Consider the following 14,102-nt stretch of genomic DNA (forward strand, 5'->3'; position numbering starts at 1 on the left):
GAAGATGACGATTGATACGAGAAAGGGTAGAGATTCATTTTTTAAGAATATAAACGACGTTATTTAAGAATAAAACACGAGGAAAAGTAAAAAATTGAGTTTTTTTTTAAAGAATTTATTCTAAAATAATTCATCAAAGGATTAATAGATTCAATTTTTTTATAATATTAAAAAACTCGGATTAAAGAAAATACGAAAAATAAGAAAGAAAAGCGTTGCCACCACGCTGATACCCAAACTGAAAGTAGACTTCCGCCAACTCACCTATTCCTCCTTCGCCTCCATTCCTCCGCCATCTCTTCTCCTTCGACTTCCATCTCTTTTCGGAGCTATCTCCCGACGCACTCTCGAACATATGTCGCTGCTCTCCTCAATCCAAGACGACTCCGGTCCCGCCTCCGTTGTCCCCACGCCCCTCTATGGGCGAACGCGACGCTCACCGTCGACTGCCCCTCCACGGGCGACTCCGCCTCCCGGAACTTCCCTGGAGGATCCTGTTGGTGGTGAAAGATTTGAAGGCCGTCGTCAAGTAGTCCGGGCAGGGGAATCCTGTTGGTGGTGTCAATCTCACCTTCCACGAGGGCAAAGTTGGTCTGTCTCCCGTCGCCTTGTCTTCGTCGCGTCCGATTTCTGTTCCTGTTAGGGTTCCGGGTTTTCGACTGAACGCCTTTCCATTTTAGGTGTACGCGATTATGGGGAAGAATGGATCGGGGAAACTCACGTTTTCGAAGGTGACTCGTCGGCCATTTCTTCTCACCTTTTTGATGTCGCTCTCGTTTGAATTGTTCATAGTCGTAAAGAAGCACCTTGATATGATTGATATCTTTTCCATTGGACGATACTCAAAGAAAATTAAGCGTTTGTTTTATTATTGAAGCTTACTACTTTAATAGTCTTCTGTACAAAAGGAACAATACTAGAGTTACGAAAAGTGCATGACATGAAGGCATTGGCATCTGTGTTTTTTCTGTCACCTTGTAATTCTCATGAGAAATGCCTGCCTTATTGCAGGTTCTTGTTGGCCATCCAGATTATGAGGTGACTGGTCTTTTTAAAGACCAGAATTTGCTTGAAATGGAGCCAGAAGATAGGTCCCATGTTGGGCTTTTCATGAGTTTCCAGACCCCTGTAGAAATAGCAGGTGTAAGCAACTTTGACTTTCTGCTTATGGCATTCAATTCTCAAAGAAATAACCATGGGCTACCACTGGTAGAACCCCTTGAGGTGTGCAAACTTTTAAATCCTGTTCTTTAGGTTGTAATATTGACTTTCATGTCCTCGATGTTCTTGATCATTCTTTCCGTTTTGAAATGGCACATGCAATATCCTATAGAACACACTTAATAGAGACTGCTATTATTGCAATACAACTAGATGCTCTGTAAATTCCAGCATTTTTATCTTAATTTGCAGCTGTGTCAGAAATAGTATGCTGATCGATATAGGCTTATTCTCTTGCTTAAAAGTATAAGTAACCCTTATCTAGTTATTACAAAGAAATAATTGCCTAAAAAAATAAAGCGTGTGTCTACATTTATATGTCTACATGAAAATTGTTGTGTTAATTTGTTCAAAATTAGTGGTTGACATGTCTTGTGTTTATCTTTACAGTTATTTTGGTTATACTAAAAATATTATGCAGGGAAATGCTTAGTCAAATTAGCAAACCAGATAAAAATGTTCTCGATGTTATTACAACTAATGTGGATATTGGCTGAGCTAGGTCTTGCTACAAACTGTGGGTCAATCAGTCGAAACAGATGTTTGACAAAATATTTTGAGGTAAAAGAATTAATATACAATAAGACTCTGGTAGAAATTATAAAAGATGGATGAGAAGTTGTATAAATGTAGACACATGAAAATTGAAAAGAAATATGTTCTTAGAATGCATAAGTTAGCAAGATTATGCATACTATGTCTTAAGCAACATATTTATCATGCATTTCCATATAAAATTGATCCACAATGGTACCCTGAACTTCTGATGAGTTCTGACAAATTACAGAAGTAATTTAATTTAATTCTTTTTGGTACAAGTTCCATTTCAGCACATCAATTAAAAGATTGTGATTCCGGATAGTGTGTTTTTGCTTGTTCTATTGAAAAGATAAGGAATGGAATTGGGAGAATGGCCAGTTCCATTGCCTATTGACTGGTTTGGCAGTTACCATGGAACATATGTTTGGTTGTTTATTGTGCCAATTCAGGGTAGGTAAAAGTGGTTCTTCAGTTCAACCAGCTAGTTAGTATCGACAATCTATTGTCTCTGTTCGTGCTCCTTTTTTCCTAATACATAAGATGTTGCTTGTGCCTTTCTCTCTATGTCAGGATTCCGTTATGATTTTTCTGGTTCAGATAATGAAATTAAAATGATAAACTAGAGAAAATAAGATGGTGTTTTGTTAATATCACAATTTTTGTTCAAAAGATGTAGTATGATCTATCCATCACAACTCCCATTTCTACGAGTAAGATATTCCACAATCATCAGCTTCCAGTAAGCCGCTATCATATATGAAGTTTTTTTCTACATTATTTTAACTGTATCTCTTTAGCTTCTTTATGTTAGCTATATATTTATACTAAAGAAGATTCCTTTGTAGATGATGATGTTTATATTGTTTTCATTGTGCTGCCAGTGATAATTTTGCATTTTCTATGTTGTTTAATCACTATGGTTAATGATATTTTTCTGTATTATATTTGCAGTTCTACAGTTTGGTGACTCCCAAAGTTGCTGCTTCAAATATGAATCCAAAGTTTGTTGACAGAAATGTAAATGAAATCTTCAGTGGTGGTGAAATGAAATGGAATGAAATTCTGCAACTTGCAGTATGTATTCTTACTCTTCTGCTGCATGACAAAATCAATCCGGTAAGCAATGGGAGTCTTTATCTTTGTCATTTTGAGATTCTGCAAGTTATAAATATCAAAAGTCATGTAAAACATAAAATATGCATGATCAAATTTCCAAAAAATCATAATATTGGTTTGACGTGTCCATAGTTAAGCACTGCCAAATTGTTGTCCCAGTATTAATGAGTTTTCTCCTTTGCCTCTGTTGTCATGCTAATCTTCCAAAGCTAATATATATAATTTTTTGCAAAGGGTAAGTGATGAAGATGAGATTCAAACTCAGGACCTTGTGATAAACTGTAAAGGTCTTTACCAGGTAACACCTAAAATCATATATGAATGCAATTCCAAGACTAATGTTACTGCCATTAGCATATATTTTCTATAATCTTTTGATCATTATAAAGCTGTTGAATTCTATAAAGTCTACTAAGAAATTTTAATATCTCGTCGTCAAGCCTCTTCTTGCTTTGTCCCACAAGCACATGTTAATCTCAATTGTTGACATTGATCTATGAAACCTTTTCTTTTACAAACAAAATATATCTTTCTTTATGGGAAGTCTTTTCTTTTTACTTGGTTTACTGTCAAATTCTTAACATATTATGCTGACCACACTATGTTGCACTAGCATTCACTACAATTAACACAATGTAGCTCAATTTTGTAATTTAAGCATCAATTACTCTAAAACTGAAGTTCTCTCAATCTTTGTGCCAGGGCATACATTTCTCCTTTGTAAATTTCTGAACAAGCTTTGACATGGATGTTGTACGTGAGATTTGTGTGGACAACATGGCCTTTTATCACTTAACGAAGATGATTTGGAATAAATTAAGCCAAATACTCTTGCTCCAAGTTGATGGATATAGAAATAACTTAGGTGGTATTTGGTTTGTGTCCACATATTTGGTTCATGATCATAGGAATCGGATCAGCATCAGAATCCTTCTGTTGGAAGGAATTACCAGAATTAGTCCTTAACTTTCAGTTTTACGCACGAACTGGAATTTTGCACTTTTCTGTTACCAATCTCATTGGACATCTAAGATGCATATTTATAACCCAAAATGATCTATAAAGGTTGAAGATTATATTATTATAACATTGCATATGACATTGAGGACATGCATATCAATAACTACATAGAATAATCCAATGTCAAGTGTGCCATTACAATGATTGTTAATAAGAAACGGAAAGAATAAAGAAGAAAGGAATGGCATTTGTACTTTGGCGTTTTGACACAGAGATCTTGTAATATTCTTTAAGCTTTGTATGTGAACTATGTTAAAATAGCCTGCTTATGCCTTCCATCTGTATCACACAGAATGCAGTGACAGAACTTGAGTGACTTAAGCAAGGCCTAGAATGACGAATAGAAAGGTTGACTGGCCAAGATATCATTTCAATTGTTCTCTCTCTCCATTTTTTGTTTCCTCCTTTCTCCATCCGTTTTTCTTCCTCCTCACTAAAAGAAAGGCTGACTTGCCCAATGTATTATTATTTGTTTCTCTTTCTCTGTCCTCTTTTTCTGCTCCATTCTTCTTCCTTTTCCTCTTCTTCCTAATCATTTGTACTCTGTTATTATCCAAACATTGTAGCCATATTTGAGAAAGACATAAAGCAATATACAATCATGTAGTCTGTTCTGAAATGAATTCTGCTTTGGGATATCAATGCTCATTTTAGCTTATCCTTTTCAGTGTCATTCTCACTTCATTTGATCTTTCTGCTTCTTCAGGTTCGTGAGGCATATCCGGCTATTGTAGATGAAATTGATTCAGGATTAGATGTCGACGCACTTCGAGATGTAGGAAAATCAGTTAATGGGCTGTTAACACCAAATAATTCTGTCTTGATGATCACACATTATAAACATCTATTGGATTATATCAATCCGAGCTATGTTCATATAGTGGTAGGGAACTTATATCTCAATAGATCAAGCTTGTTAAAGAGCCGCTTTATGCCTTTATCATCATTTGTCTGATAGTGCTCCTATTCAATTCTTCTGTAGTTATTTCAGCATTTCTTGGTAGTTATCATTACAATAATTAGAGTTTGTGGTTTTTAACCTAATTTTTGCTTGCCGGACGTGATAGTATACTCTAATACAGATCCTGTTTAGGCAACATATAGTGTACATGATATATTTGAGTTTTTGCTACTTGTATTAACCTAAATATGATTAGTGATTTTATTGCTTTCTTGCTCTACATAATTGTTAAATATGTTTGTTTTCCAATACTGACGAATCTTGTTAAATTTTGAACCAAACCAAGGTCATAAACAGGATGAGAATGTTAAGTACCAATGTACCATTTATTGCCGAACATATTTTTTTCTTTGGCTTGTTTATTGTTCATGTGGTACTGTTCATCATCTTATGTGTGATCTGCTTGCCATTCGGTTGTGTTTAGCAAAACAAAGTGATAGAGAATACTTGGAAACCACCTAAATCTGTAGACCACATCTTGTTTGGTCGAAGTCCTGCTGTTGAGTTTGTAAATTAGATTTCAAGTCATATAAGTCATTAGTTTCTCAATATATCAAGTGTTCTCATTTGTTCATGTTCAGGAGGATGGCATGATTGTAAAGACAGTTGATGTTTCACTAGCAAACCAGCTTGAGAGGGAGGCTACAGAGGGATGTCCATGTCATAATTGTAGAGCTGGTAGGTGATTTGCTCAGTTTATTCTCGTTTGTGCATATTCTATTAGTATTTCTTTTTGTGATCTTTCCGTAAAAATGATTCTGGCAGGTATATGATTTCAGACGAAATGTATCCGACTCACACCTGTTGAAGTGGTAGATCGACGATCACATGCCTTGATGCATCATTTGAGAGTAATACACTACCATTGCCATACACGCAAACGAAGAGTATGATCAAATTTTGGTATCTAATTAGTTGGTTGCAGAAGGTGTGCTTGTAGGTTTAAGTTGTAGTCGGTGGATATTTCATGACATATTGTTGTAAATCTTCTCATAAGCTTTATATACTCCAAACAGATTTGATTAGTGTCGGAAATTATTTTTGTAGAAGAAATAATTCTCTTAAGATGAATAGTTGATATAGAACATTCTTTGAGTGTTTAGTCACTTCAATCCTGTAATAGCCAGCATAAACCATGAATATGTTATAAAGGAAAAATAATTAAATGCAAAAATATGAGGACAGAAGTTAAAAATCAACATAGAAGATTTAAATTTCATGATGGGAAATTAACTGTGGCCATTTCATGTTCTTGGGCTCTTTTTTCAAGCAGAACAGAGAAATGGTGGAAGTTCTATAGATACCCAGGGGACCATTGGGAGTAACAGTACAAGTTGCAATCTGTACTTTGAACTTCATTGTGGCTTTCATTTATCACTCCACTACAATTGGCAATGACTGAAACAAAGTGCTCCACTGTCAACAACTCATTGGTGGCACAGATTCTTTGACAGAAGATGGAACCCCCAGAGGTGCAGCACTTCAAGACACCACCCAGGTTGAGGTCAAAACAGAGCAAGTGAAAATACATTTCAGTCTTGTTTAGAGAGCTGACATTGCTCACAGAAGAAATGACTTTGAGACCAATGGCTGTGGTACAAGCACTACAGTGGTCCCTTCTACTACTAGCACTGCAGGTATGTGTGTCAGTCAATGACCATTTCTTTTGTTCCTGCTGCATCATGTCCTCACTTCATTTGCAAGGTTACACTGCTCCATTATCTAGACTTGCAGATTCTACAATAATCTTATAACCAAGGAACAGATGCATTCTTCTGAGGATTTGGTTGTTTTTAACTCTGGTTTTGGGGCCATTGAACTCATAATTTAAGTGCTTCATGGAATCTTATCATGGACCATATCATGTTATCTATCACATATATATAAATTTTTTGTTATTATGAATCTGAGGAGGAACTTAGCCAAGGGAAATAAAAATAATGGCAGCATCATGCTTCTGTTCTCCTTGATCTGTTTTCTTTAAGACTCCAGAGAGTGATACATGAAGAATAAAATGATGCCACCACCAAGCATCTGATTCCCAGACCACCCAAAAGTGACAAATTATCACCCTTGATCATGGCCAAAGGATGATTTGTCCAAAAGCCAATGTGGCCTGTGCCTTGCATTGACCTTGTTATGGATCATCATCCATGGAAATATATGCTTTGGATGCCCATAATTCATGATCCACCCAAAAAAGTGGCATCCCTCTACTAGCTGCTAGTGCTGCCTCACCCTTTATGCAACCCAACTTGGATTCCAACTTCCTTGCTTTGCAGTGTTAAGATTTGGCCTGGATGACTTGGATCCTATTCCTTCCTAGTGGTCCTAATAGGTCAACTCTGACCAAATTCTCCTGCAAATTAATTACCAATTCCTCAACTCTGACCAAATTCTCCTGCAAATTAATTACCAATTCCTCAATCAGAATCAGACCAACCACATCATAAAATCTTATACCAACCCAATCAATTATGAAATTTAGATCAAACGGTCCTGCTCAGTACCATCAGAATCCTTAAAAATGTGTTCTGCACAGGCCCACTGGGTAGGTGCTCTGCAAACAGGTGCACCAAACAATTACACAAACACCTTCTCTGCATCATTAGATTCCAAGCGAATGGCGTCATGAGAACGGTGGAGCACTCGCCGATCAAGCTGACAGCCGACCCTGCATCACTACGAATTGGGTCAATACAATAATTCCCATCTCCCTCTTACGTAGTTCCATGCTTTCTTCTCTCTCTCTGTGTTTTTTTTGCCACCTTTCATTAATTGTAGACTTCTTCCTCTCGAGCTTCCCAATCCCATCCGTTTGGCTTCGGGTTGGTTCTCTCTCTCTCTCTCTCTCTTTCTCTCTGTGTCTCTCGAACGCACGCTTGCACACAGCACCCCGAAAGTGACGGCATGGTGTAGTGCATGAGGGTCACGCCGAGGAAAAGCGAGGCTTTGGCATGAGATAGTCCACATTGTGATGGAAGTCGAGCCCTGTTGAAGACAATTTACACATGGATGTGGCAGACATTTCCATGTGAAGTATTGACTTGAGGGAAATCGTTGGCTCCGTGTCCATCTACGAGCCAACTTGGAGAAATATTGGAGCAGCAAGTGGTTTGGGCATTCAAAAGGGATGATTCCCTTTGCCATTCTTGTTTCTATGCTTTTTGTCGATAAAGAAAGAGGTGTAAGCAAGTCAAATGCCCACTGTTACACAGGTGAAACCGAAAGAAACCTCATGCTAACTCATTGGCCATTTCATCAAACAAATGCCAAGGGATCACTGTCTTGTAGCTTTAAATACTTCCAATCTTCTCCACCATTGCAGCGTTCTTGAGTTGCCTCGATGTGCAGAGACGGAGATGGCGGCCTTATGGGAAACACTGCTGCTTCTGCTCGCCAACCTCTTCTGGGGAGCCATCGCCGCGAGGCCGTGCTCAGGCTCAGGCTCAGGCTCGGCTTCGGACATGAACTATTGCCTTAGCTGGAGGGTGGCGGTGGAAGCTAACAACGCCCAGGCCTGGCGCACCGTTCCTGCACAATGCACTCGCTACGTCGAGGACTACATGCTCGGAGGCCAATACAACAGGGACCTTGACACGGCCATCGACCAGATCTTTATCTACCTCAATGGAACCCTTGCAGCTGATGATGGCATGGATGCTTGGATCCTCGACGTCGACGACACATGCCTATCGAATCTTCTGTACTACAAGGACAAGCATTTTGGGTAAGGTAACACAGGTTTTCTGTTGTTTTTGCTTCCTATCAACTTGCTGCTGCTGATATGGCTTTGCTGCTTCAGAGGAGACCCATATGATCCTCTGGCATTCAAGAGCTGGGCTCAGAAAGGGGTTTGTCCGGCGATTCCTGCAGTCCTTCAGCTGTATAAAAGGCTGATAGAAAAAGGCTTCAAAGTCTTTCTTCTCACTGGAAGAGATGAAGTGGTGTTCAGCTCATCAACATCTCAGAATCTGCATGCGCAGGGGTTCACGGGACATGAGAGGCTGATACTGAGGTAAAGGACTATCATCTAACGCTAAGAACTAGTGAAATCTCTACTTTATAAGCAATTTATCATCTCTGTGAATGACTGATTAACATTTTTGCATAAACAAGTTGAACTTGGTAGGAACTATTCATGGCTTACCTATGAGAAGCAGGGATATCCTTCGAAACCAAAGTCAACTGTCTTTGCCCTTGTTCTTCAGATTTGATCTGTTAACATCCACCCATGCATTGCTTTCGGTCTACTGCAATCTTAGCAAGCTATATAAACAAGAGGTTACGAGCCAATATTATGCAGATTGTGGATAGAAACATATGTTAACATATGGAGATGTGAGGATGAAGGTCCAGAGTGAACCACCAATTTGATCTCCACAAATCAGAGATGTTCCATCTGTCTTGCAGATACATGACACAAAACAATTAAAGAATGACATTACTTGAACTCTGGGTCCAATCAAGATGTAGGATGATTGCATAATTTTGCTTTTAAATCTTTTAAGGAAATAGCTTGAGCCATTTAGGAAGCTTACAACTCCAATTTGTGCCTAACTGATGTTTAATCTTCCAGGATTTAGACATCTGATACTGCTAACAGTTCTTGAACTCCAATTCTGATCAAAGTGGAAACATATATTTCCACTCCCATTCATTGTTATTCCTTAACATACATCTGATACTGCTAACGGTTCATCAACTCCAATTCTGATCAAAGTGGAAACATGTATTTCCACTCCCATTCATGATTCCTTAACACAGCCCAATAGTGTTCATCTTGGTTTTAGCTTTCAGTAACAATTCACTTGGTGAGACCTCTGCAGAAACCAAGCTTACAGAGGACAGGGTGCAGCAGTGTTCAAGTCTGCCATCAGGAAGCAGCTGGTGTCAGAGGGCTACCGGATTCGAGGGAACATCGGGGATCAGTGGAGCGACTTGTCAGGAGATTGCATTGGCAACCGCTTATTTAAACTGCCTAATCCCATGTATTTTGTTCCATGAGAGAGTTTGTTGCTCCTCGAGAAGTGTAGATTGTCATCCTCTCTCTGGTGCACAGGAACAGTATCAATGTTCTGCACAATTCAATAAAGCTACAATATTGTCATATAAATGATGATGAGATAGTTTATCTTGAAATGAATTGATCAGGGATCAAAGTTATCCAAGTTTACAGAGAAGAACAGATGAAAGGTAAAAAGAAACACATCTTGACAGTTTAGATGAGCCTCATCGACGAGTGCTGAAAAATGAGTTGAACCTTGAACAAAGATGTTTTAGATCAAGAAATGTCTGAATGACATGAATCAATCCTGGAGTTTCATTGAATAAAGCTGAACTTAGCTAACTAGATTTCTGTTCAAAACTTTCTTGATGCTATGTCAGTGAAAGTGAATTGTGGAAGAGATTGTAATTCTTGTACAAGGCAATAATACATCTATGAAAGCTCAAGAAGCAGAGTCTTTTCCCAGCATCTTAATTGTGTGTTTTTTTTTCTGTTAATTCCTTTGGTGAGAAATCAGTTTATTCATCATTAGGTTCTCAGAAAATTTGTATTGTTGATAAAAAATATCAGAAGAAAAAAGCTCTGGTGGATTGAATTTAGATGAAGCTTTGTTTGTGATAATTGTTGTACACTGGAAGGTGGTTTAAATGCACTTGCTGCATCTACTCAGAGCTGGTCTGCACAATCCACTAGTTCTAAACAAGTAGGAAGGATTTATTGATACCTGATGATGATTGAGAAATCCTTCTCCTTTTGACAGATTAATGGCTGTCCAAATCTCTCTCTCTCTCCCTCAATCTTCAGACATGCTAATGTTTTCTGAGTATTGCTTTCAGCTGTTGTAATATCAGTATCTGTACAGTGACTATAAATCACTTCCCATCCTTCCAAAATCAATCTCAGTGGTCATCTTTTGCTATGCTTCCCAAAAGTCTTCTTTTTCACTTCATTAATCCATTAATAAATGCATGACCTTTTCTTTACTCGATGCACATTTTGAGGAAAACCATTTTTGACGCCAATAAAAAAAAAATTAACCAAGCTTGCTTCTTTCTTTAAGAAATCAGCTAATTATTTGGAACACCAAAACAAAACAGCAAAATAAAATCTCTTATACATATTCACCCGTCAAACAAAAAACCTTTTTAAGGTTTTCTAAATTGATACTCTTTTTTATTTTTTTTTTCAAGAGATTTTTTTTTGTCATCCCTAAAATAATGCTTAATAAATAGTGCTTGTTAGACTCTAGGAATTGATTGAATCGGTCCGATCCCTCGTATATAAAATTTATACTAATAGATATAATTTTTTTTTTTATTTTTTAAATTTTTATCGAAGCAATAATATGATCGAGGAGGATGAGGATATGCTCAAAAGTTTTAGTGACCTTTACGAAGACATGTTCAAATAACTAATCATACGAGACAGAGACGATAGAAACTTAAACTTAAGACGAAAACGATCGAAACAATGTTGGGATAAAAAAAAAAGGATCAGACAAAAAAAAAGAGTAAAATAATAAATAAGGCCAGAAATGATCATCCTGCCCGAATAAAGCAAAAAAAATATTCTGCGAAAATAATGAAAGTTTATTTATTTATTTGTTTGGAATTTGCCCTTCTTATTAATAGTCAGGAACCCACGATCGAGACCGCACCGACGTCTTACCAGCGTTGTGTCATTGGTCCCTGATGTGGGGCCCACTAAAAGCACATTGATACTCGTAATCGCATTACAGGTAAGGAGTGAAGTCAGCATCGGAACGTACAGGGAGAGTTTTCCTTGGAAGGTTCCTCTCATATTTTAAATAGTCCGTCCGGCCTCTTACTATTGTCTCTTATAATATTCCGCGAGGAGGCGAGCGAGGCTTGCGATGGCGAGACCCGCGACGGCCTCCCCATCCACCGGAACCCTTACGATAACCCTCGAGGAGCCATCCCCTTCCTCCACATCGCGGCCATCGCAGCCGTTCCCCCACCAGACCCTCGTCCTCCGCCTCAAGCGCCCCAAGAAGGTCTCCTGGAAGGAGGGCACCGTCGACAACGAGTTCCTCAACCGGAAAAGCTCCAAGAAGTGCTGCATCTTCCACAAGCAGAAGCCATTCGACGAGGACGACAGCGACGAGGAGGATGGCGGCGCTGATCCCCCGACGGATGGCGGCGCCGGGCCCAGCCATCGTTGCTGTTCCCATGATGGAGGGCACTGATGAGGGTAATGCTCTCATTCTCGATCGATTGACCTCGTTTATATATATATCTTGCTTTCCGATGCTTAGACTCACATGAAAGCTTGAAATATCCTTCGATTTTGAGGTGTGCTGATCCCGATCTGGTTTCGGATCGGCCAATTTTGGGAACCGCGCTTCTTTCTGAATCAACTTGTTAAAGTCGGCGTTTTCCCATGTATTTATTACATGGACTGGCTTGATCCGAAGTAAACATATACTGTTTAATGTCGACCAAAACCCTAACATGATCATTCCAAAGGCAAAAGCACGATGAGAACTCGTCAGGCATTTTTGCTGTGCCATGAGTAACATCTTCTCAAGTTAAGAAGTCGGAGTTGGAACCTCATTCCTGGATAACATATCATATATCCCATTCATTGGTGTCACTGATTAGCTTGGGTGACTTATCTCCCTATTGTTACAGGCATTAGCCGTACTGCCAGAATTGGATATTGTTGTTCTTACGGACACCTTTTGGTTGTCGTCTAGCTTTAATAGCTTTGGCAGCCATGTGAAATGAACGGAAAAACCACAAGATTTTTGCAGTATACTTTTTCTTAGATTATCTGAAGAAGATTATTTGTTATGCATTGAAATGCTCTGCCCTAACTTGCATATTTGTTCAGAAAGCTAAGGAACAGAAGAAAATAATGTAAATGAGGATAGGACTAGTGTTTGATTTAGAAACTAATATCATTGATAGATTTAGAAAAAAATCTCTTTATAAGAAAATTTCTGTTCTAGTCATGGAACTTCATTTAGATATAGATTTCAAAAGCACTTGCAAGACGTGAAATAAGTTTGCTAGTCAAATTTTCTTGATCTACTATTCCTTGTGTCCGATATAATTTGAGATCTGCTTTTGTTGTTGTTCAACTTTGCTCACTTTGCTGCACCGGCTACATATTATCATCGGCCGGTGGGTCATGGGTTTACTGGATCTAACTCAAATGAAGGTTTTTTGTTAGCAAAACTTTAATTCCCTCAGAAAATGTATTGAGTTATGCAAGCTTGTTGCCATCCAAGGGACATATGTGCAATCCAAATATAGAGAGGGTAGAGGGTAAAACTAAACTTTTGAAACATCATAAGAACGTATACGTTTGCCCCATCCAATCGATGATGGATATTGGAGGTGGCTTCCATTACTATGGTCAGGATGAAACATAGAACTTGGTGTACATTATGGTCATGAGATAACTGAAAATCCATGGAATCAATCGTGCAATTTATGTTTGGATCCATGATGTCAGGTAGATTAGCTCTATAATTTGTAGAATCATTTGCCTAAGAGTTAACGATAAGAACGAGACTTCAAACAAGGAATTTTGCGTTGCTTCTTGCTGTCTTTCTGGTGTAGTGGGTTAATCTTTGTAATTGTTGAACTGAACTGGACTGCAAGTGATGAACTGTCCATCTTTTGGTTATTACGTCATAAATCAATTTGGTTCTTATACTTTTAGGATAAAGATAGCTTGTTATCTTTGAACTATCATGCGGAGAATGTCAAGTTTGTTGCATCTGACAGAAACTGAATGATCTAATTGCAGCCAAGTGATAGGCATGGAAAATTTTGCAACACCATGAGTCGTCGTATGCAAGCTACATTTCCTAGCTACAAGCTATCACCAGCCATCATCTCTGGTTACTCTGTTGTATTTTCATCTTCGTTCGAGGAACATGGATGAGTATTCTCTCATCGTGGCTTTGCTGATACTTCGATTCCACAGAATGGAGAACCTACCGTGTGCTGATATTGTAGGACCTATTTGAAATGAATAATACACTACTTTCATGGTTTGCATCTGTGTGTCTTTTGATACTTCTGGTTTGAATCTTGTAAACACTGTCTATTGCAGTATCTCCATTTATTCTTCCTAAGAATGAAAGGTCTGCCATAACTTGAGCGGGCAATAGTACTGTGTGTTTTATTTGGCAGATCGCAATGACCGGCCTTCGCCATTGCAAGTGATGTACTTATTTGCGTCTTTTTCAGCTTCTACTTTAGT

General features: G+C 38.4%; 2 protein-coding genes and 1 long non-coding RNA gene across 6 annotated transcripts; all 3 read left to right on the top strand.

Moving 5' to 3' along the window:
- The first annotated feature begins 259 nt into the window (after window positions 1-259).
- On the top strand, window positions 260-5,953 carry LOC135620266 (ABC transporter I family member 6, chloroplastic-like). Of its 3 annotated transcripts, XR_010489674.1 has the most exons (7): window positions 260-591; window positions 681-731; window positions 1,012-1,224; window positions 2,713-2,877; window positions 3,112-3,175; window positions 5,440-5,536; window positions 5,624-5,953. XR_010489674.1 is itself a non-coding variant. In XM_065123097.1 (6 exons), the coding sequence occupies exons 2-6, from the start codon at window positions 693-695 to the stop codon at window positions 5,629-5,631; spliced, it is 522 nt and encodes a 173-aa protein (XP_064979169.1). In that variant the 5' UTR covers window positions 260-591; window positions 681-692; the 3' UTR covers window positions 5,632-5,953. The 3 variants fall into 3 exon arrangements, 1 of the variants encoding a protein (XP_064979169.1); XR_010489675.1 differs by lacking the exons at window positions 5,440-5,536; window positions 5,624-5,953 and adding an exon at window positions 4,604-5,432; XM_065123097.1 differs by lacking the exon at window positions 3,112-3,175.
- Window positions 5,954-6,176: 223 nt separating this feature from the next.
- Window positions 6,177-9,974, top strand: LOC103996421 (acid phosphatase 1). Of its 2 annotated transcripts, XM_009417344.3 has the most exons (4): window positions 6,177-6,495; window positions 8,213-8,588; window positions 8,664-8,876; window positions 9,688-9,974. In XM_009417344.3, the coding sequence occupies exons 2-4, from the start codon at window positions 8,221-8,223 to the stop codon at window positions 9,863-9,865; spliced, it is 759 nt and encodes a 252-aa protein (XP_009415619.1). In that variant the 5' UTR covers window positions 6,177-6,495; window positions 8,213-8,220; the 3' UTR covers window positions 9,866-9,974. The 2 variants fall into 2 exon arrangements, with proteins under 2 accessions (XP_009415619.1, XP_064979168.1); XM_065123096.1 differs by lacking the exon at window positions 6,177-6,495 and having other exon boundaries at window positions 7,728-8,588.
- A 1,714-nt stretch (window positions 9,975-11,688) lies between these two features.
- Window positions 11,689-13,899, top strand: LOC135620267 (uncharacterized). Its single transcript, XR_010489676.1, has 2 exons — window positions 11,689-12,077; window positions 13,644-13,899. It is a non-coding gene; the product is annotated as an uncharacterized LOC135620267 (long non-coding RNA).
- Window positions 13,900-14,102: the final 203 nt, after the last annotated feature.

This window comes from Musa acuminata, chromosome BXJ2-8 (genome assembly GCF_036884655.1).
Source record: "Musa acuminata AAA Group cultivar baxijiao chromosome BXJ2-8, Cavendish_Baxijiao_AAA, whole genome shotgun sequence".
Lineage (NCBI taxonomy): Eukaryota > Viridiplantae > Streptophyta > Magnoliopsida > Zingiberales > Musaceae > Musa > Musa acuminata.

What these genes read in the sequence shown, in the direction of transcription:
- LOC103996421 (XM_065123096.1), top strand. Translation starts at nt 8,128, where the DNA reads ATGCCAAGGGATCACTGTCTTGTAGCTTTAAATACTTCCAATCTTCTC. An exon ending in TACAAGGACAAGCATTTTGG is followed by an intron (nt 8,589 to 8,663) that starts GTAAGGTAACAC and finishes TTGCTGCTTCAG; the next exon opens with AGGAGACCCATATGATCCTC. An exon ending in CATGAGAGGCTGATACTGAG is followed by an intron (nt 8,877 to 9,687) that starts GTAAAGGACTAT and finishes AGACCTCTGCAG; the next exon opens with AAACCAAGCTTACAGAGGAC.
- LOC135620266 (XM_065123097.1), top strand. Translation starts at nt 693, where the DNA reads ATGGGGAAGAATGGATCGGGGAAACTCACGTTTTCGAAG. An exon ending in GGAAACTCACGTTTTCGAAG is followed by an intron (nt 732 to 1,011) that starts GTGACTCGTCGG and finishes GCCTTATTGCAG; the next exon opens with GTTCTTGTTGGCCATCCAGA. An exon ending in CACTGGTAGAACCCCTTGAG is followed by an intron (nt 1,225 to 2,712) that starts GTGTGCAAACTT and finishes TTATATTTGCAG; the next exon opens with TTCTACAGTTTGGTGACTCC.